General features: G+C 40.2%; 2 protein-coding genes across 4 annotated transcripts in view; both read left to right on the forward strand.

Annotated features, from left to right (window-relative positions):
• The first annotated feature begins 289 nt into the window (after positions 1-289).
• Positions 290-6,097, forward strand: LOC101592872 (trafficking protein particle complex subunit 2-like). 2 transcript variants are annotated; one of them, XM_004626623.3, is made up of 2 exons: positions 290-370; positions 5,565-6,097. In XM_004626623.3, exon 2 carries the CDS (start codon positions 5,572-5,574, stop codon positions 6,004-6,006), a length of 435 nt encoding a protein of 144 aa, XP_004626680.1. In that variant the 5' UTR covers positions 290-370; positions 5,565-5,571; the 3' UTR covers positions 6,007-6,097. The 2 variants fall into 2 exon arrangements, with proteins under 2 accessions (XP_004626680.1, XP_023565795.1); XM_023710027.1 differs by having other exon boundaries at positions 302-390.
• Positions 292-23,248, forward strand: part of Plekhm3 (pleckstrin homology domain containing M3) — a 221,798-nt gene continuing 198,841 nt past the window's right edge. Inside the window, exon 1 of one of the 2 annotated variants that reach the window (XM_004626625.2) lies at positions 292-370. The gene's annotated coding sequence lies outside the window, so the exon portion shown is untranslated. Of the gene's footprint in view, positions 391-23,248 lie in introns of both variants that reach the window. The other variant, XM_023710025.1, reaches the window with a different exon arrangement.

The following is a 23,248-nucleotide window of genomic DNA, read 5'->3' on the forward strand; positions in this document are numbered from 1 at the left end:
TGGTACTGGTTTTCCAAGGGAAGATCTGCAATTATAAACAGCCATTTGGCCTCCAGTGCAGCAGCGAGGAGACACTATAGCATACGCGACTGCTTTCACAAGATAAGTGTTGAAAACTGTGCCTAAGAACACAAAAGCAAGTGGCTCAGGCCGGGCCTGGGGTGGTGGGGATGGAAGCAGAGAGCCAAGTTCTTCGCGGACCGGAACCTTAAGCGCTTGGGTCCGGCTGCCGGGCGGAGCGGGGGGAATCTTTTCAGCGTGGGACAGCGAGACGCCGCTTGTAAACAGAGCCGGGCCGGTGGTCGGACGCGCTGTGGCGGCGAGCTGGAGGACTGGCTGACGGCCTCCAAGAAGCCTACAGGCCTCGCAGGTAAGGGCGGTGGGCCGCAGGTGAGCTCCTGCGGGCTTCCCGGCTGCCTAGCCGGCCGGCGGGGCAAATGGGGTGAGGGTGCGGTGAGGGGAGGAATGGGTGACAGGCTCGTGCGTGCGACCGAGAGGCGCCCTGAGGTAGCAGTGATTCTGCTGTTTCTCCCAGGCGCCGTTTTGTGTGGAGACTGCACTGCCTCGCATCGGATAACGAGCGAGGCACAAGTGCGAGAGGCGTGCTTGGCTTGTTTGTGTGTCAGGTGAATTTAGAGTAGAAAGTATGGTGGTCGCAACGGGTGGACCTGCGCGGGCCGCTGTTGTTGTCCTCTCCCCGGGTGGTGGGAGCCCGAGTTCAACCGAGCGCCAGGGGACCGAGGCTGCCGGGTCTGCTCTGCCCGCTGGAAACGTATGGCGGATGACATCACATGACTGGTGACAGGCGTGGGTTGGTCTTGTATGAAAGAATTACTAAGCTAAAACATCAAGATAAGGCCATCTCAGACCCACTCCTTGAATACAATACATCATTACAGAGATATGCAGTTGGATGACAAATTAAGACTAGCCAGTATGTATAGCTTGCAAAGCAAAACAAATTTGAATTTACCAGGTTAAACTGAAGTTGAGTCATGCTGTTGTAAACTTTACTTGAAAGGTTTTTCACCTGCAAACTTTGAAGAGTTAGAAACACCTGGGTTTTTTTGTTGTACCAAATTTTAGTAATCATAGTGAATTGTGGTTTGTATTTAATTATTTTATTGTAAAATACCACATTTAATCGGTGTGCCTATAAAATACTAAGTAGTTTTTGTTTTATTTACTTGGAGGAAATTCCTCAACAAAAACATGGCTTTTGTCTCAGAATGGTCAATAAAAGTATGTCATCTTGATCATATAGCCTTTCAGGTAGGGGACAAATACTAGGTTAATTGCATGAGACAAGTGTTTTAAAAATCATGCATTGAAAAATAACCTTAATGACTGATGAGTTTCTTTACAGTGAATTTCTTTCATGATGTTATGGTTCACAGCAAGAACTACAGAGCCATACTTCCAGAGTCTGATTTCTTACCTGGTCACTTTGTTATGTAATCTTAGGCAGTTTACTCGTCTTTGCTACATTTCTCCATCTGTACAATGAGAACAATAACTATATTGACCTCAGGGTTTTTATGAGGATTAACTATTTCTAAAGTTAACATTTCAAATTGCTTAGAATAGCACTAGTATGTTGAAATGACTATATGGATGTTTGTTAATAAATACATCAAATAAAAATATACTAGTGTTGAAAAGTAGAATGGTGATTACTGAGGAAAGAGAGATGAGTTTTATTCATTTATTCTGGCAGCACCAGGGATTGAACTCAGAACCTTGCGCTTGCCAGGCAAGTCCTTATTCTACTGAGCTATCTCCCTGGCCCTGGAAAGAGATGTGTAGTCCAGTGGGTATAGAGTTTCAGTTTTTCAGGTGAAGAGTATTCTGGGGACTTGTGGCACACCCGTGTGAAAGTACTTAATAGAATGGTTCACTTTAAAATAATTAATACAGTAAACTTTTTATGTATATTTTACCCCAGTTAAAAATGTAAAAATGTATAACCACAGCATTAGCAAAGTTATGTACTTAAAATCTTTGTACACAGCATCTTGTCTTCAGTTGACTTTGTCAGTGGAAATATACAGCTTCTAGCCATTACGAGGAAGATACATTCATTCATTCATCACAATTGCATGAATTGTGATTTATCATAAATTATGAGAAATAATACTTAAGATTGCTGCAGGTACAATTCTAAAAATGCCCCTCCACCAGGATTGTTTACCCTTATCCCTAGAACCAGTGCGTAAATTAAGACAGCATTCCCTGGATTATGTTATACTATGGTACAATTGAATTTAAAATGGGAGATTATTTAGGTGGGCCTAGTTGGCCACAGGTGCCCATAAAAGGAAATCAGAGAATTGAAAGCTGAAAGGATTTAGCATGTTGCTGTTTTAAAGTTGGAAGGATGCCCCTGAGAAGGAACTCAAACAACCTCAAGCAATTTGAAGGATTCCTATTACTGAACCTGGGTCCCAATTGACAACTAAAATAGAAATGAGAATCTCAGCCCAGATTGCTCTAGACGAACTTGGAACAGGATTCTTCACCAGTCTTTTTTTTTTCTTCTCTGTATTTAGGGCATGGTCTACAGGGTGTTCTGGGTCTCACTTAGATCATGTAGATCTTAGTGATTCTCCTGTTTACAGCCTCCCAAGTGGTGGAATTACAGGCATGCCACCATGCCCAGTCTCAATCGTCTCCTCAGCGCACTCCAGGGGCAGGGCCGGCATGGCACACCTGGGATCAAACCAAGCCACTTTGCTCTGCCTAAGCAGGCACTTTAGTTCACTGAGCTATCAGGCTGGCCCTTTAAAACTTGAGGAGTCCCCCCACCCCCTCAGGCTGCTTTAAGTTTGGGTCTGGTGGGTCTGGTGCAGAGGCATGTGGAGCTGGGGATTGAACCACAGTCCTCTGCAACTGACAGAGTTTGCCCAAGCCAGTGCTAACTGAGCTAACCTGCAAGCCCCCCTTCACCAGTTTCTAGATAAGAGCCCAGCCAGACCTTAAATTCAGCCTCATGAGAGAGACCTGAGCAGAGAACCTGGCCATGTCCACCAGATTTCTGGCCTTGAATATGATGAGGTGATAAATTGGTAGTCTTTGAAACTACTTAGATTGCGATTTGTTGTGCAGCAGTAGGAAACTAATACAGACCACCACAGCAGAGGAATGGGCCAACAGTTAAGAATAGACAGTCTAGAGTAGTTTGGGTTATGACTGTCCTAAAGGCTCAGATGTCATAAGCTTGGTCCCCAGGATAGCAGTGTTGGGAGATGGTTAAACTTTTAAAAGGTGGGAGATCTGTGGGGGTGTCTCCTGTAAAGGCTTGGGCAACTCAGGATCCTTCCTTGTTCTCTCTTCATTTCCTGCCTTGTGATGTAAGTAGTTTTCCTCCATTGTTTGTTCAGCCATGATGTGCAGCCTTGCCAAAGGCCTAAGTAGACGCTAATTGATTTGAAGCCTCCAAAACTGTGAGCCAAAATACCTCCCCCCCCTTCTCTTTTTGTAGTTAGGACAGGGTCTAGAGGGTCTGCAGGGTGTCCCTATGTAAATCAGATTCGTAGTGATTCTGCTGTTTTCAGCCTCCAAAGCGCTGGGATTACAGGCTTGTGTCACCATGCCCAGTGTCAATCTTCTCATCGGGTCCTGGGGGCAGGACCAGCATGGCATGCCGGGAAACCCCAACTGCTGCCCTCTGCCTAAGCAGGCACTTTAGTAAACCTTTTCTCTTTATAAGTTGATTATCATGTATTTCATGATAGCAACAAAAAGCTATCATACTTCCATAGAAAAAATTAAATGGCGAATAGAATACAAAAGTGCATTCTTTCTTTTAGTCAAAGAAATGACAATAGAAACAATAGCAAGGTAACATTTTTCAGCTCTGTAACATAGATTTCTAAAAGTTCTAATTCTTGCCAGGCATAGTACCACATTTGTAATCTCATCACTCAAAGAGGCTGTGGCAGGAAGACTGCTACAATTTTGAGGCCAGCCTGGGCTACATAGTAAGTTCAAGCCAGCCTGAGCCCCCTGCCCCTCAATAAATAAATGTTCTGATTCTCTATATCATTCAGCATACAATGAAATAGACAATTTTAAATGTTATGAGAAGCACACAATTATCACCTTTCTGGAAAGTATAGTATGTCAGTTTATGTATAAAAAGCCTCAATTATATCCATTAAATATATAAACAGCCTCAATAATGTTTATACTTTATGACCCAGTAATTCACCTTCCAAAAATCTATCCAAAAGAACTTATGAGAAACATTTTAGGGGCTGGGGAGATAGCTCAGTAGAATAAGCGCAGGGGCCTGAGTTCAATCACCAGTTCTGAAAAAAAAAAAAATTTTTTTAAAAGTTAGTGTTCAAAGATGTTTAGTGTAACCTTGTTTAAAAGGTATTGTCAATAACCAAAATGCCCAGTAACAGGGAAATAGGTAAACTATAGTACCATTGAAAGATTGGGTGTTATACAGATATTAAAAAGGTACTTATAATGAATCATAGCAGAGTGAAAATGTGATGGCAATGGCAAATAGCCATATGGGGGAGAATGCAATAGAAAAACATACATACAAAATGCTGTCAGATAGGGCTAGAAAGGGCTAAAGAGCCAATTACGGGACAGTGTTTTAATCACATAAATTAGTATTGGTTGTTTTGTCTTTTATTTTTTCTATAGTTTCAAAATGCTGAATAATATATTTCTAGTATTTTGTTATAATCACAAATGTTAAAAGAGATCAAGATTGTGGAGAATAAAATGAATCTAAAACATTTTTACTACTTTTTCATTGTTATCTCCACTGTAATAATAGACAATAAAAATTCATAAATTTGTGGTAGAAAAATTTCTTAGGTAGAAAATAATAAATATTGGAAAGATCAAAAATGAAGTCAGGTTCGGTCTCTTGTAAGATAGTCATTGAGAACTTTATGGTAGAAACACCCCTGTATATCATTACAGAAGTAACAGAAGGTGCATGACAGTTGTTTTCTCATAGATCAGGAGATTGAGGCTTTAGGTCATATACTCAGATTACTTATGTAAGTGAAAAGTAAAGAACCTTGAAGAATATGTAATCATTGCCAGAGAGAAACAGACAGAGACAGACACAACTGGCTTGTAAGGACCAGGAAAACAAACTGGACCAGCACCAGTACTGTATGTTAAAAGTAATCAAAAGCTAATATTTATTCAATATTTATCAGAGACCTAATTCCAGTCTTGTGTATAGCCTTTTGAAGTTAAATCATTTACATATTTAAGCAAGCAGAAAGGTGGTTACCATTTTAATTATTGCTTTCAGAAATTCTAATTTTTAATCAGAATCTGGAAAGGGTTAGATCATTTGGGCAGAATTTGGGAGGACTCTTGATCTCTAGATAGTTTCTGGAACTACTAGTGACACCTGCTCCTACTTTTGTCTTCCCATTGGCTCCCTTTCCTGTCTTCACTTTGCCCTATGTTCTGGTAACTATAGCGCAGAACGCGTCTTGGGATTCTGGGCTGAAGCTGTGGAGCATGGGCCTCAGACCCAAGAATTGACTGGGCGTTTCCTTTGTCTGCGTCTCACTTGACAGGAACCATATGTTAAAGACAATGTCTGGAAGCTTCTACTTTGTAATCGTTGGCCACCATGATAATCCAGTTTTTGAAATGGAATTTTTGCCAGCTGGGAAAGCAGAATCCAAAGATGATCATCGCCATCTGAACCAGTTCATCGCTCATGCTGCACTTGACCTTGTGGATGAAAACATGTGGCTTTCAAACAACATGTACTTGAAAACTGTGGACAAATTTAATGAGTGGTTTGTGTCAGCATTTGTCACTGCTGGCCATATGAGATTTATTATGCTTCATGATATAAAGCAAGAAGATGGAATAAAGAACTTCTTTACTGAGGTTTATGATTTGTATATAAAGTTTGCAATGAATCCATTTTATGAACCCAACTCTCCTATTCGATCAAGTGCATTTGATAGGAAAGTTCAGTTTCTTGGGAAGAAACACCTTTTAAACTGAATGCAGAAAAATTTCAGAATTAACAGTGTCACAATGGTATACACTCAAATGTGTACCTTGGAAATAGCTTGATTAAATAACCTAGAAAACTATACTTGTTTCAGTTTATCTAAATCTAGTGGAATTTCTTTTATAGTTTAAAAATAGTGTATGTTTCATCTTGGTTATCAACAGTACTTGCTTGTGAAGTATTTATAGAGTTGTTTATAAAAAATGTCAGTCAAGATTTGGTAGACAGATTTAAAACTGAAAAATTGTACAGAAGGAAATGAAATTGGTAGCACATACAATGACTTATGCATTTGGAGCTATGATATAAACATTTCTGATACAGAGTACTACCTAAGAAGCTGAAATAAAATGCTTTTGCGTTGCTAAACGTTACACACCTGACACTGTCAGAGACTGGGATAGTGATCGTCACTGCTATAATTTTAGAACCCTGGGCCCATATGTGTGTAATGGACCATGGTGAATATGTTGCCTCTGTCACTGTATGTTCTGGTATTTCCTTTCAAAAAGTAAACAGGGACTTGAATAAACCAATTTGTGTCTGTACTTGTAAAAGCTTGTAACAGTTTAATAACTTATTAAAGAAAAGTTTGGGTTACATTGGCATTTGCATTTGGCTTTTTAGGTTGCCCACAACAGGAATCCAATAGTGGTCTCTTCTGTACTACACTATGTGTAATTTCAATGTAAAATAATGAGTACCCGCAGAAAAGCAAGTAATACCAGATATTTCCTGTTCTTTTTTTTAGGGTAGGGTCTACAGGGTGTTCAGGGTCTCAGTACTAGCTCAGACTTTTGTAGTGATCCACCTGTTTACAGCCTCCCAAGAGCTGGGATTACAGGGGTGTGCCACCACGCCCAGTCTCAATGGCTGTCTCAGCATCCCCCCAAGGGCGGGGCCTGCATGGCAAGCCAGGAGATCAAAACCCTGGCCCCTACAGGCCCTTTGATCCACTGAGCTATTTGGTCCGCTGAGCTATTTGGCTGGCCCTTTCTGTTGTGAATGAAACGACTTTTGAGCAAGTCATTCTTTTTTTTTTTTTTTTTAATGTATTTAGTACAGGATCTCTATACAGATTGGACTTGTCGTGATCCTCCTGTTTTCTGGCTCCCAAGTGCTGGATAACAGTCGCCTGAGCTACCATGCCCAGTCTCAATCACTTCTCAGTGTGACCTGTGGGGTGGGGCCGGCATATTATGGCAGATCACCTGGATCACCCAAGGATCATGGTCCCTGTGTCTGTTTAAGCAGGCGCTTCAATCCATTGAGCTATCTGGCTGGCCCTTGAGCAAGTAACAACTTATCTTATATCCTTGTGTAAAGTTACTGTCATCATTTTTTTTACTCTTACATGATTCTTAAATAAAGGTGTTTGGCCAAAAAAGAAAGAAAGAAAAAATCTTGCCCCAGTGGCTGCTAGCTAGTGCTGACTTGCTACATCAGCAATGTTATCCCATGAAAGAAAAGATACTGCTTTTTTTTTTTTTTTTAAGAGTAAATTTGGTGTTTAATTCATAAAGAGCAGCACTCCTTTTTAGCTTTTGGTGCAAGGCAAATATTAGAGAACTAAGTACCAGCAGCTGTGAAGTCCATGTTCTATTTGCTCTTATTTAATTGGCCACTGTGCATCATATCAAATACAGACCCCCCCCCCCATAATTTACCTTCCTACTAACAGCAGGTAAAACTTTCTTTGGTCTGTGAGTGTAATTTAAACTTGATACTGATAGCATGAGATATGAGTAAAAACCAGTCAAAATATAAAGGTCGTTGAGATGTCAGCCATGTTGTTTTTGTTTACATTTTGTTTCTTAGATGCTTATTGTTAATATGCCACATTTATGCATATGGTAAATATTTAGTTATCTCAAGATTACAATTGTTGGGCTGGTGAGATGGCTCAGTGGTCTAAAGCACCTACTTAGAACAAGCATAGCGAAGCACAGGGACCTGGGCTGGAGAGATGGCTCAGTGGTCTAAAGCACCTACTTAGAACAAGCTTAGCAAAGCACAGTGGACTGCAGTTCAATCCCCCAGCACCACATGCCAGCCAGCCCCACCCCCTGCTGGGCTGAGCTGGCCACACACGCACACACACACAATAAATAAATAAAAAAATGTAAAAATAAAACTAAAAAAAAAACAAAGCACAGGGACCACGGTTCAATGCCCCAGCACCACATGCCAGCCAACCCCGCCCCCTGGTGGGCTGAGCTGGCCACACACACACACACACACACACACACATAAATAAAATTAAAAAAAAAAAAAGATTACAATTGTAGCTCAGTGGCATAAGCATCTGCCTGGCAAGCATGAGGTGCTGAATTTGATCCCAGGTACCACACACACACACACACACAAAAAAAAAAAAAAAAACACTGGTCACCAATATGTGATTCACTACAAACTATGCTGCCCTACTGTGCACTATACAGTTTTCTTGAGGACACGGATCTGAGAAACAAATATTTAGTCTATGGTGTGGTCTGTAGATGTGATTATTAATGTTATTTTTCAGTCACAAAAAAATGTAGCCTGTTAAAGGTTACAGATCATCAGAAACGTAGCCAGTAGTGTTTATGCCCCACCAAATTAGCTAACTGATCTCCCACATCTTTTGGGTCCAGTTTTGCTAGCACTAACTTTTCCAGGACAATTTGTCTTCTACCTTCAGGGATCCATTCATTTATTCAATTCAACAAGGAAGGATTGAACACTTGTTTTAGGTCATGGCAATATATTTGGTGCCAGGAATACTGTGCAGCCTTGAACTATACAGGCACCATCCTTGGTGAAAGTCACTGACTGGGGAGACAGACAAGTAAACAGGTTTCTTTAACACAGCAGGAGGGTGCAGTGGAGGAAATCAGGCTATGGGAGAGGATTAGCAGGCCATTCAAATGGACCCAAGAGGGCAGAAGTGATTTCACAGGAAAGACCTGAAAGCTTAGTGGGATTTAATCAGTTTGGGGGACTGGTACTTGAGAAAGGGCAGAGGGTGAAGCATTCTAGGCAGAGGAAACAATGGTGAAGTTAGTTCATGGAAAATTCTAGTTTTTATAAATTTTTGTAGCTGATGATAGAGTAGGGTACATTAAGGGTGAGGGATGAGGTGGAGAGTGAAGTTGAAGAGATTAACCCAGGGAGGAAAGGGGTAGGAGATACATGTTGAGGGGTGCATGGTTTATCCAGAAGGCAACAGTTTAGTAAGCCCACTTGGCTGCATTGTGGCAAAGGAATCAGGAAGATCAGACAGAAGACAACTGTACGGTGGAGACTGAATTAAGGCAATAGAGATGGAGCGATCTGGACCGTTGACATATTATGAAGTAGAATTGATGTGAATTGATGATTTGGAGTATTGTGGTGGAAGGAGCTGGAAAGGTCTTAGTGCTATTGCAGGGATAGATGATGCTGCTCTTCATGCTAGAATTGTTGCAAGGGAAGACCATGTTTGAATGTAAGATCAATTCAGTTTTGTTCCCATTAGTTGTGAATTACTTCTTTTGTCGTTTATTTCTAGTTTCATTGGTCAGATAATATGCATGGGATAATTTCTGTTTTCTTGCATATACTTAAGCATGACCTATGGACTAGTATGTGATCTATTTTAGAAAATGACCCATGTGCAGCTGAAAAAAACGTGTATTCAGCTGTTGTTGGGTGGAACACTCTGTATATGTCCACTAAGTCCATTTGTTCCAAGCTCTGGTTCAGTTCTGCTACTTCTTTGCTCATTTTTTGTCTGGTTGACCTATTTTTCTGGGATAAGGGGGTGTTAAGGTCTCTTGTTAAGATTGTGGTATTGGATATTAGATTTTTCATGTCCATTGAGATTTGTCTTATATAGTTGGGTGCTCCCGTGTTTTTTTTTTTTTTTTTTTTTTGGCAGAACTGGGGATTGAACTCAGGCCCTTGCACTTGCCAGGCGAGTGCTTATTCTACTGAGCTATCTCCCCAGCTCCTTGCTCCTGTGTTTGGTGCATAGATATTTATGATTGTTACCTACAAAGTTCAGTTGAATATGGGGGTTGAGTCTGAGTTATGTGTTCCTCTACAACACAGCCACAGGAAAGGAGACTTGGGGAAGGCAGAACTAGATAGAGGGTTATAGGGTGAACAGGGACTTGCACATTGGTGATGGAGCACACAGAGAGGACTCAGGGAATACCAGAAGGGACTGTGTTGGGGGTTCCTGACTATAGCGCAGAGTGGGTATTCAGTGAGTTACACTGCTGAGTGCTCAGTCATACACAGTGAAGTCCCCTGGGTTGAGCAGCACAGAAACTGTTGGTGACTTTTGCCTGTGCAAGTTCAGCTGGGGTAGAACCAGCTGCCCCTGGGGGTAGAATGCATAGGTGGAGAAAATGGAGTCTGGAAGTATGAAGAACAAGCTCCTTGAAGGAACTTGGATGAGACAGAGAGGTTGAGGACTCTACCATACGTATCAAGGAAGCTGGGGAGTGAAAGAGGGTTTCATTTGTGCATTTGTTTTTGAGAAGAGCTTTACCTTTTTTAAGTATGCAACATTTGTGCCACTTTGAATGGATCCTCCATTCTGAGATCACCAGAAAAGCTGATGTGGAGCTACTCCTGCTGCGTTAAGCAATGTAGGAGGGACCTTTGAATAGTTTAAAACCTGTTAGATCTCCCTAAACTGAATACAGTCCCCACTTTCTCCACCAGTTGGTTGGTTTTAAATGGGAACACAAGCTGGGTGTGGTGGCATATACTATAATTCTAGCCATCAGGAAGCTGAGACAGGATTGCTGCAAGTTTGAGGTCAGCTACATAGTGAGTTCAAGAGCAACCTGAATTATATAGTGAGACTGTCTAGAAAAAAAAGGTGATCAAAGAGAAGGTAATGACCTTTTCTTGGTGCCAGACACCTTTATCATCCTGTATCATTTCTTGAAGTTCATAAAATACTATGTTATGTTATGTGACTTGCAGTCAAAAACCACCTTTGAAAGTAAGGCAGGCATCTTTATATCCCCTGTGCTATAGAGAAAGTAACTAAAATTTAGGCTTGAGTGGCTTGCCCAGAATCACTCTTGATAGTGTAGTGATGTATAGAAGATTAAGATGAGGTCTAACTCCAGATCATGGGATCCAAAAAGGCACTGAAGGATTATAAATGGTGTCTAATTTTCACTGTTGTATAGTAATATAAAACCTGAGCTCATATTGTCTTTTAGTAGACTTAAAGACTGAAAGTCATGGATCGATTTTGTTATTTTGTGTAAACCCAAATAAATACTGATAGCCTTACTTCCATGCCATTAAGTAGGCTTTAGAGTACAGAGGCTATTTATTTCAACTGCTTTCCTTGTTAAAATATGTTTTAATCATTTATGGTAACATCTAATTGTAAAATATTTCTTTAATTTTTTTGACAAACTTTTGTTTGCAAGGGTTTTTTTTTTTTTTTTAAAGCAAACATTTTTACAAGTATTTCTATTTATTAGCCAAATGAAAAATGATTTCTTAGGGAAACATTAGTAAAAGGTTTGGGCAATTAAGACTATGTAAACATTTGCAAAAGCACTTGTTTGGCCTAAATGAAGTCACAGTTATTATAGCCTTGCAAACATTCCAAATAATGTGTCCAAGGTCACAAAGAGAATTGAGGTTAGCTATTTAGTTAGAGAACAGTATTTCTACTCTGTTTGTTCAGGGACTTCTCATCTATCATTCCATTAGAGAACTTGCAATAACACAGAGGTAGTTCAGAAGTGTTTTTTTGTGTGCATGAGTTACGTAGCAAATATTTCCCTGGGTGCAAAGGTACAATATGTATTAATTCATTCTCTTGAGTTGCAGGATTAACAAATAAAAACAAAAATATTTTGAAATTTAATTTAGCTAGCATTTGGCACTAATTTTTTTTTTGAAATGTATTTAGTACAAGGTCTACAGGGTCTCACTACACAGATTGGATTTGTAGTAACCCTCCTGTTTTTCAAGCACTGGGATTAAAGTCCTGTGCCACCACGCCCAGTTTCAAATCGCTGGCTCAGCCCCTAGGGGCGGAGCCTGCACTACGCCCTGGGGATCAAATTGGAACTAAAATTGAAAACACTGTGTATGTAAAATATTGGCATATTATTTCATGGTAATTTGCTTTGAGTTGATACATGTAACTGTGTATTACATAATCTTTGCACTTATTGATCATATTACCTTAGAAAAGTTTCTTCATCTTTTTAATCTCAATTTCACAGTCTAGAAAATGGTAATAATAATAATAGCGCCTCTCTCAAAGGATTGTTGTGAGGATTTAACAATGTAATGCAGCTAAAGGTTTTAACATAATGTCTGCTTTTTAGTAAGTAGTACATAAATGTTAGCTATTTATTATTTAATCTTAGTCTTGGTTTAAGAATTTTAAGAACTGCTAGGCATGGTGGGGTACAGCTCTAATCCTAGCACAGGGGAAGCAGAGGCAGGCTGAGACAGGACAATCGCAGTGAATTGGAGGCCAGCCTGGACTACATAGTGAGCTCAAGCCCAGCCTGAACTACATTGTGAGACCCTGTCAAGAAAGGAAGCAAGGAAGCAAGAAAGCAAGAAAGAAAAAACTAATTTTATCCCAGACTCTGGGAATGAAAATGTGGGCCCTAGTATACTTGTCCTTCAGGGGTCTTAAACTTTCCCTGTGTCCTTTGTGATATTTTTCTTTCCTGACTTTCATTTTGTACATAGTTAAATAACAAAGACTCATTCTGTTATTTTGCCTTATCTTGTGGTTATCTTTGAGGGTCACAGACAGTGTTTTGTCTGCCTTTGCCAGCCTTGCCTGCTTCCTGCTTAAATTGGTCAGGGGCTGATTGGTAGCCAAGGTCATTGTTGTAGATTAAGTCTGAAAGCCAGGGAGGGGTCATGAAGTAGCCTGTCACTACTAGATCTGTCAGCTCAAATCAGAGGGGAGTCACCTTTTGCTTTGACCTGACTCATCATCCGTTTCTGCAATTGAGGTTGCTGTTTAACAAAGATCCAGCTGGGGATATAGCTCAGGGCACAGCACCTGCCTGACAAGTGTGAGGTCTTGTATGTGATTCCCGATACCAAAACAAAACAGAGCAAAACAAGACCCAGCTTCACTTCTTAGCAGGTTCTAGCATGGCAGAAAAAAAAGAAAAACTAGTTAATTGCTACTCCTGTGCATTTACCTTGAGTGGCTATAGGAACTGGTTTTGTGAGTGTGTGGTTCTTTTGAAGACTGAAGGGGGAAGTTGTCATCCTACTGCTAGTCAGCTGCAGTGACCTAAGGACTTAAAAGTCAACAAGAAGGAAATTACTCATTTCCTAGGACAGACTACCACCCAGCAAAGGACTTATGTTAGATGAGACCATGTCTGTGGGACAGAAGGACGCAAGCAAGCTGTGAGGATGTCTGTGCATTCTCACCTTTCCCATGTGCATTCATGGAGAGCTCACTGTGTTGGGACCTGGGCTACTGACACTGTAGAGTGACAGCCTCATGAAGAAGCAGCATCTTTTGTAGATGGGGTATAATGGGTTCTGTTTATCTGTTTATTTCCTTTGTCTTGAATTTCTTTGTGAAATCATCTCATATATATATATATATATATATATATATATATATATGATTGTCATTTAATGAAGGTTCTTTATTCTGTGATTAGTAACAGATTCCTTATTTATATTCCTATTATACTTTTGTATACTTCCAGAAAGGCACGTTTTATTCTTATTTCTTTCCTGCTAGCTATTGAGCTATCTGTTAAGCACTTCAGAGGCAAAAGCTCTTTTCTGTGTCCCGAGCATCTAAAGTAGTACAGTGTCTGGGTACCTTACTGCTCCTTGGTAATTATTTGTTGAATACAAATGGTTGTATAGTTAGGAATCAGCTGGCTTCTAATAGGAGTAGTAATTGTTTTAGATTTTGCAATGCATATTCATATACAATATCTGCATCTGTGTAAGTAGAGCAGGCATTGACATGATTTTCATTTCACAAGCCAGGAAGGCCCAGAGGCTGTGAGGTTAGCCTCACTTGCCAGATAGCATTCAGCTTGGAAGACAGTGCTGGGACATGAACTCTTTCCTGGTGTCAGAAGTTTGTGTTTTGGCTGTTGGCACACCTCTGTGTCACTGAACTAACTCAGTTCTTAGTGGCTCATGGGCTGAATTCAGCAGACTTACCCCTTGTTTATGGCCCTACCAGGAGGGCGCCTGTGAGATTTAAGGTGATTTAAATGTAATTGAATTTGGGTGGCCCACAGGACTTAGTAAGTAGACAGGGATTTCAGAACTTCTTTTTTCTTCCTATAGGATTGACAATGGATGAGTCATCTTTGTCCCTCTTTCATCATCTTGAAACAAGTATTATCATTTACTTTCCCCTGTCTTTTGAGATTACACAGTTATTTATTAAGAAGCTCATCAAGCACTTTGTAAATCAGATTCTAAGTCTGCTTGTGAAAAAATGAGTATTCTCAGTAAAGCCAGTTGATTTTCCCACAGGTTAACTCAATTTGAGGAGTTATGTGAGAAAAATAAATGAAACTTAGTCTCGTATTAGAGCCCCATTTTCCTGGTTTGAGTAGAAATTCTCAATAGTTCTGTGAGTTGAAGCTATCTTTAAATCTGAACCTACTTCCCTCGTTCTTCGTGATGTCTTGCAAGTCCGGCCTCACTGGACCACCTGGATATGTCCCTCAGTCTTAGCAGCTAGTGTGACTCCTGTGGTACCTGCATGTGGGAGCTGGCTCTTCCAGGTAGAGTAAGTCCTGACACTTTACACTGGGAGCTTGCACCTTTGCCTTGGCACAGGGTGATGATAATTGGGCTGGTTCCTTTGTTTTTTAGTCACCATTCTCTGACATGGGGGCAAATAGAAATGGAAAATATCAAGTCTGCATTTTTGTTTTTGTTTTTCCTTTTCTTATGGTGGGTGTTGAACCTACAGCCACTGAGCTACATCCCAGATCCTTTTTATTTTGAGATTATCTCATTAAATTGCTGAGTTGTTCAGTTTGCCTTCCAATTTGTGATCCTCCTGTCTCAGCCTCCCAGAGTGTTGGGATTATAGGCATACATCACCACTCCCAGCTGAGCCTGCATTTTTAGACACTTATGTAGCTGGAATTTGTGTATTGTCTCTTAAGAGCAGGCCATATTGGAATGCTTTGTGAAACTGAACTTCTCCAACAGAAGCTTCACTTTTCCAATCCTGTGCTTGACACAGGGACATGACAATGTTGCTGCTTTTGATAGCAATGCAGTCTGAAACTTGACGTTCTAAACTTATATTTAGCTTGGTTTCTGGGAAAACATCGTGGGGTGTCAAATGTCTTAATGGTTTTGCAGGTGGAAAACCATAAACAAGGGCAGAGATAGACTGAAAAAAGTTTTAAATTCATTGTCTGAGGTATTTCAAAGAGTACATCTCATTGCCAGAATTAGAAAGAAATTGAGCTCTAAGTTCCTGGAAAATGAGAGCAACCAAATTGCTGATACTGCAGTAGGTCACACAATAATTTCAAAGTTTTGCCTAGTGCTTTTGTCTGTTAAAAGGTCTGAATGAGATCGTCACAACCTGCTCTCTGTGACATTTTCATAGCTAGGATGTTTTCTTTACCAAGAAAAACAGTAAAAGCTTGAACCAACATAATGTTTTAGTATGTCAGATTTTACTTAATGTGCTTATTTTATTTATTTATTATTATTATTTTATTTTTTATTTATTTATTTTGGTGTGTATGTGTGCTGCACGCGCATGTGGCCGGCTCAGTCTGCCCTTAATGTGATGGAGGGATTGACCACTGTGGTGCCGTAGTCCCTGTGCTTGTCTAAGCAGGTGCTTTAGACTGCCAAGCTATCTTGCAGGCACTTAATGTGCTTATAAATAATTAAAATATATATTCCAGGAAGAATAGGCTTTTTTTTATGATTCATGATATCCTTTATTGGACAAGACACAGTTCATCTGATGTGTCACAATCAAAAACTCACAGCAGCATGGTTTATTTTATGGTGCAAATTTTGTTTAAATTACTACCAGACTAAAAGTCATCACAATATAAGCATGAAAAGTAAACAGAATAGGCTTTTTGAATTATAATTATCATCTTCATTATTCAGAAAGAAGCAGCATACAGTGTTTGTTGTGTGAAGGCACCAAAGATATTCTGTAGCAGTTTAAAGAAAGAAGAGACCATGTTAGGATGAAGGATCAAAGAAAGCTTGCAGCAGAGGTGGCATCTGAGCTGGGTTGAATTTCATTTCATAGGTAGAACTGGGGAAAGGAAAACTCAGTGGTAACTGTCAGCAAAGGCTTAAAGTTGGAAAAGCATTTGAGCAACAATATTCAAGTTTGAAGGGAAAAACATGTGACCAGAAGAGAAGTACAAAGTTGGCAGGTGAGCTGAGTTGTGATTGTTGAAAGCCTGTATTTATCAGGCTAAACACTTGTATTTTATCAAGATAAACCAGGTTATCAGGTTAAAACCTAGTTGTCAGTGGTATCTCTGTGGAAAGGTTTTGTTTGCTTTGTTTCCTTGATTTCTAGAACAGTGCTCAGCCCACAGCAGGAATGGAGTATGATTTGAAACATAGTGAACTTCATTTTACTGTGAAGTAAGCATGTCTCCATTCCTTTTCACTCATTGCTGGGACAAAATACCCAACATCCACAGTTAAGGAAGGAAAGGTTTATTTAGCTCACAGTTAGTGGAGTTTTCAGCCCATACTAGGGTGGCTTCAAGGCAGAGTAAAACATGGTGGAGGGCAGCAGTTCATGGCAGTAGAAAACAGCAAAAAGCAAAGGAAGGAGCAGCAGCTGTGGCTGCTAGCAAGCCTCTCTCCTTCCCCCACATTGCATTCAGACTATCTGCCCCAGGACAGGTGTAGCACTCACACCCATAATCACAGCATTGGATCATGAATTAATCACAACCTGTAGAAGGCACCCCAATGACTGTGTGAGGCTTTGGGGGGGACATCTAGACACAAACCATAACAATAAGGAAGAAATGTCCTACACATAAGTAGGAATGCAGGTTAGAGAGTAAGACTAGGTAAAACTTGGGCAACATAGATACAGAAGTAATTACTGTCTTAAAATTGTTGGTATGGCTGCAGCTAGAAAATGGTGCTCAGGCAGTGTCCATATTTAATGAGGAAATCAGGAAGAGAAAGAGGAAGATGAGGCTGAGAGTAAGTGGGCAGAAATAAGAGAAACACTTAAGAGTTCAGTGTTGCCATAACTTTTTTTTTTTTTTTATGTATTTGGTGCAGGGTCTGCAGGATGTTCAGGGACTCATTATATAGATCAGACCCATAGTGATCCTCCTATTTTCAGCCTCCCAAGCACTGGGATTACAGGCGTGTGCCACAACACCCAGTCTCAATAGCCATCTCAGCGCGCCCCAGGGGTGGGGCCAGCATGGCATGCCTGGGATCAAACCCTGGCTGCTGTGCTGTGCTCTGCCTAAGCAGGCACTTTAGTTCTTTGAGCTATCTGGCCATCCCTGTGTTACCATAACTTATAATAGGTAAATCTTGGCCACAGTTCATATGTCCATCAACAGATAAATGGATAAACAAATGTGATATATATATAGTACCACTCAGCCATAAAGAAGGACAAACTTCAGTCATGTGTAGAAAAATAGTTACACCTCTGAGATGAGACCATATTCTTTAAGTGAAAAAATTGCACTCAGAAGTTTAATTATTACATTGTTTCTCTTTTGTATGAAACTCAAAGGGTAAATAAGAAACATAATGGAGGATAGATAATCAGGAAGTAGGAACATGTTCAAATGGCAAGGGGAACAAGGGACGGGGGAGAGATAAGGGAAGAGAGGGAAAATGACACAAAATAGAAGGAAAATGGAAATAAAATTTTGGTAAATGGGGATGGCAAGAAGGGTTGAAAGGAGGGGAAGAGAATGGGGAAAAATAAGATATACTATATACAGGTACAAATTCCCCATAATGAATGTGATCACTATTTAAGAAAAATGTATACTAATAAAAAAATAAAGATAATGTAGTGCTGTCAGATATGGTAGTATATGCCTATAATTCCACACAGGAGGAGTCAGTTTGAGGCTAACCTGGGCTACATAATGAAACCCTACCTCAACTCTCTTCCATAAAAAAATTTTAAAAAAAGGCCAGCCAGATAGCTCAAGGGATTAAAGTGCCTGCTTAGGCAGATGCAGGGGACAGGATTAGATACCCAGTGTGCTGTGTCAGCCCTGTGCCCAGGGCACACTGAGATGGCAATTGAGACTAGGCGTTGTGGCGCACCTGTAATCCTAACACTTGGGAGGCTGAAAACAGGAGGAGCACTATGAGTCCAATCTACATAGTAAAACCCTGTAGACCCTGTACTAAATACATTAAAAAAAAAAAAAAAAAAAAGTGGAGTGCCCATGAAACCCTGGAAAGAGGCTTGTGTGTGTGTGTGTGTGGGGGGGGCTGCTTAACAGTGTCAAGGAGAATTTGAAAACCAGTAGCAGTAGCTGTCTAGTGAACAAGTCACTTGATAATTGCCAAAGAACAATGGAATGGAGTGGGCTTTCGGCCAGGTGGCAGGTGTCAATGGGCAGAATATTCCTTTCTTCGTCATGGTCCTTGTCTTTTTCTCTTCCTCCTCCTCTTCCTGTCTTCATCATGGACCTTCTCCTTTCCCTCCTTCCTTATCCCTTTCCTCCTCTTCCTCCTGTTATTCCTGTTCCTCACTTGCTTTCTTTCCTTCATCCTCCTCCACTCCCTCTTTATCTTCTACCTTTTTTTTCTCCTCTTCATTAGTATTTATTATTACTTGCTTTTGGAGCATATATTTAAAGGAAAAAGGGCTGGCCAAATAGCTCAGCGGATTAAAATGCCTGCTTAGGCAATGCAGGGGCCAGGGGTTCAATCTCCAGATCTGCTGTGCTGGCCCAGCCCCCAGGGTGCGCTGAGACATTGATTGAGACTGGGAGTGGTGGCACATGCCTGTAATCCCAGTGCTTGGGAGGCTGAAAACGGGAGGATCACTATGAGTCTGATCTATGTGGTTTGTAGACCCTATACTAAATTGGGTCTACTAGATCAGACTCATAGTGATCCTCCTGTTTTCAGCCTCCTAAGCGCTGGGATTACAGGCATGAGACACTACTTTCAGTCTCAATTGCCATCTCAGCGCACCCTGGGGGCGGGGCCAGCAGGGCACACTAGGGATCGAACTCCTGCTGCTGTAAAATAAAATTTAGAAAAATTCCCTCCATGCATACTATGGAAATGGGTTTCTAGTTATCCATCTCTTTCGAAAGCCCAGAACTCTTTTTAGAGGCCGGTTCTGGCACCATTTTCTGTTCTGCTAATTGTGGCATGCTTGTCAGTATATTTACATTGTCTTTGTGATAAAGCACCATAAAAAATACAATTTCATGGTCCATGAGATTACTTCACTAAAGTCAGGTCCTCTTCTGGTGGATTCATTACATTATATCACTTGTAGAGAATGTTCAGTCAGCCACAGCTATCACCAAAGTGAAGAACATGAGAGGATGTTTGATCACTGGTGACTTTAAGTTTTGAAAATAGATTGACAGAAGCAAGTTATGCTAGGTATATTTGACATTACATTTTGTTTCTCAGATGAGCTGCTTCTATTACTATGTGGTTCCAGGCACCTTCAACACTCATTAAATTCTGACTCCAAGTCATTTGGTCAAGTGGGAGGAACCAGTGCCTTTGCATTCCAGCTCAGGAAAATATAGCATCTCTGTGTGGGCTGGCCTAGTATTATTACTCATGTCTGCTCCTACCTCGTGTGGGAGGACTGCTGTGTTCATCCTGTTAATTAGCCTTGCTTAATGACCATGTAGACAGCAGATTTCCTTGTTGGAAAGTAGCAGTACACTGATTTCTTCAACTTACTACATTTTGAGGCATGCCTAGGATTTTTTTTTTTTCCTGAAACTCTTTTATTGCCACATTGACAAATAGACCTCAGTTCCCAATCTGTATTAAATAGAAGTCCTCCTTTTACAGAAAGGTATTCTATGTAAGTATAAGGTGAAATATCTGAAGGTCAGAGTTTGGCAGAACAGTAGTATACTAGAAGTGGTTGGTTGCTGACTTTGTCTTCATTGGGCTGCTGAATCTTTCCAGGGAGACATCAGGAGTGTATGGTTGTTGAATGGGTGAGGGCCAGTGGAGTGCTCCATAATTATATAGAGGTTTATAATTTTAAAGGCATGGCACTTAGTGCATGCTCCACATACAAAGCGATTTGGTACTAGCATCTTTATTATTGGGTACAGGTAGTTGAGAGGCACTCAGAGGCTACATGGTTTGCCAGGGCCACCCAGTATATGGTTAAGCCAGACTTCTAACGCAGGTCCAATTAGTTCCTGATTTCCAGATTTGTGCTGAATACCGAGGTTCACTTCATTAGAAGGAACACTTTATAGTTTGACCTATATGAATTTTTTTTTATTAGTGAATTCAAAACAAAATAAGGAAAACTAGTAAGAGGCACTCAATTACAGAAGCACAACTCTCAAGGGCAATAGAACCCAGAGAAAAGATGAAATTCCAGAACAACTAAGTTTGGACCATAGAGCCCCAAAGGATGAGAAGGCAGAGTTGCATAGGAGCGGAAGTAAGACCTTGCCTCTGGTCAGGTAGCTCTGGACGTAGTAGGATCTGAAGAGACTGACTAGTCACCTTAGTACCATGTGGCAAACCTCAAGTGCTAGGAGAGCCTGAGCAAAAAGAAGCTTGCCCAAATTGCAAAAGAGTGGAGGAGTTAAGTAACAGAGCATTAACGAGATGGCTGGGTCACGAAAATCTGAGTGTCATGCAAAGGTATAGCAATACATTCATTCAGCCCTGTATTTATTTAATGCCTCTGTGTGCATGGGCCAGGTATTATTCTGTGGTATATATTTGGGATATCTTGGTGAACAAATTTAGCATACATATCTGACTCACAGCTTCTGTTTCAGTGTAGACAGAAAAACACTAAACATCAAGAAAGTAAATAAATCAAGTGGTATGTTACAAGATGGGAATGCTTGAGGTAAAAGCATATCTTAAGTCAGGTGGCCAAGGTTAACACCAATAGCTAAGCCATGTCAATAGTTTGTACCATGATGTGACCTGAGAATGGTTTACCTGGGGTATACTTTCTCCCTAAAACATGCAGCTCTGGCCTAAATCCAGAGAAAAACATCAAGTAAATCCCACATGAGGGCCATTCTATAAAATCCTTGACTAGAACTCCTCAACCTGTTAAGAGCATCAGAAAAACAAGCAAAACCAGAGAAGCCATCACAGCCAAGAGAAGCTAGAGGCAGGATTAGTAAATGTCATGTGGTATCCTGTAGGATCCCAGAAAAGAGACAGCAGGAAATAAATACTTAAGGCAATCTGCATAAAGCATTAGTTAATAATAGTAGTAATAATAAAAAATAATTGAGCTTTGGTTCATAATAATATATCAATATGGCTTTTATTATTAGAAATGTGTCATACTATGTAATTATTCTGAAGATTTAAAACTTGTCGAAAATGAAATATATTTTTGGAAAAGAATAAGATTACACGGTGGAGACACATGTTATAGTTTTAAATAGTGTGGTCAGGGTAAGTCACATTGAGGAAGGAACATGAACTTTTGGCTGTGGGGGAACAGCCATAGCAAAGCCCAAAGGTGAGAATAAGTAGGTCTGCTTGTTGGGCACCTGCGTGACAGTGCCCATAGGCCTCTTATTCCCAGCCTCAGTCTCAGTGTCCTGTGCTGTGAAAGAGTAGGGTGGAAAGATAGTTTTATTTTATTTATTTATTTTTTGCGGAACCGGGGATTAAACTCAGGCCGTTGCACTTGTTAGGAAAGCACTTATTCTACTGAGCCATCTTCCTGGCCCCGAGATGGTTTTAAAAGTTGTTTCTTTGTCTGACATTCTGTGATTTTTATTCTTATTTTTTTGTTTGTTTGTTTGTTTGTTTTTGAGACAGGGTCTCACAGTGTAGATCAGGCTGACCTTGAACTCACTGTATAGTCCATTCCGGTTTTGCATTTTCTGTGATCCTCTTGCCTCAACCTCCCAAGTGTTGGGATCACAGGCATGCATCACTGCACTTGGCCATTCTGTGATTTTAGACCATGTGTGAAGCAAGCGTTGTACAAGCCAGCAGTGCTGGCCATCAGTGGTAATGTGCTTTTAACCAGCCTACAAGTATTCAAGCAGAGAACATGAGAAGTATATTCCTAGATATTTTGATTAAAAAAGAAGTAACCACTTTGTAGATACTTACCTTTCTCTAGCATACTTTAAAGACAGAATTTGAAACAGTAGATAAGAAGAGGAATAGTTATCATTTTAGAAGATTAATTTAATGCTCTGTACTTTGGTGCATCTTCTATAAAATGGTATGTGTCCGGGGAGGTACTAGGGAACCCAGAGCTTCTCCTTGCTTTGGCAAGTACCCCAGCCTATCTTTAGCTCTTTCTATCTTCTTTGAGTCAGGGTCTGCTGAGCTGCCCAATTTGACCTCAGCCTGCTGAGTGGCTGGGATCATGGTATGTACCACCATGCCCAGCCCATAATGGGAATCTCATACTTTGCTAATGTTGATTTGAATTTTCAGGGGAAAAGAAGGCCTAAAAGCTAAGAGATTTACTATGTATTTCTTTTTCTTAGTTTTTGGTATAGATGCAATCGGAAAAAGTTCCAAGTTTTGGATTATAGAAGTAAAACATTGTTATACAGATCAAGGGACTGAAGGCCTGACTTTAAACTTGGGTGAAAAAAAATAGCAACACTATTTGCAACTAATTTTATGAAGTACTAACATAATAAATATCAAAACATATAACAAACATTGGTAATTACCACTTTACAAAGGAAGAAGCCAACCAGTTTTTGTGACCTCTACGTCTAAAATGAAGGACTGTACATACTACTTTAATTCACACACATTAAGCAAGTTATTTGATGCTGTTAATTTAAATGGTAATTATTTAATGACCTAAGTGCTAAAAATTAATTACCTATCAAACTTTTGAAGCATTTGAAAAGAAAGCATGTTTGTTTTCTTTTTGAAAAGAAAGCATTGCCTTTGCAGCAATGTATTATGATGGTATTAATTTGTACTTTTACTTACTTAAAAGTTGTGAAGAGAAAAATCTTTATTATTTTTAAAAAATTTTATTTTATTTATTTATTTTTTTGCAAAACCAGGTATTGAACTCAG

The sequence above is a fragment of the Octodon degus genome, unplaced genomic scaffold (assembly GCF_000260255.1).
Source record: "Octodon degus isolate 3935 unplaced genomic scaffold, OctDeg1.0 scaffold00016, whole genome shotgun sequence".
NCBI classification, from domain to species: Eukaryota; Metazoa; Chordata; class Mammalia; order Rodentia; family Octodontidae; genus Octodon; species Octodon degus.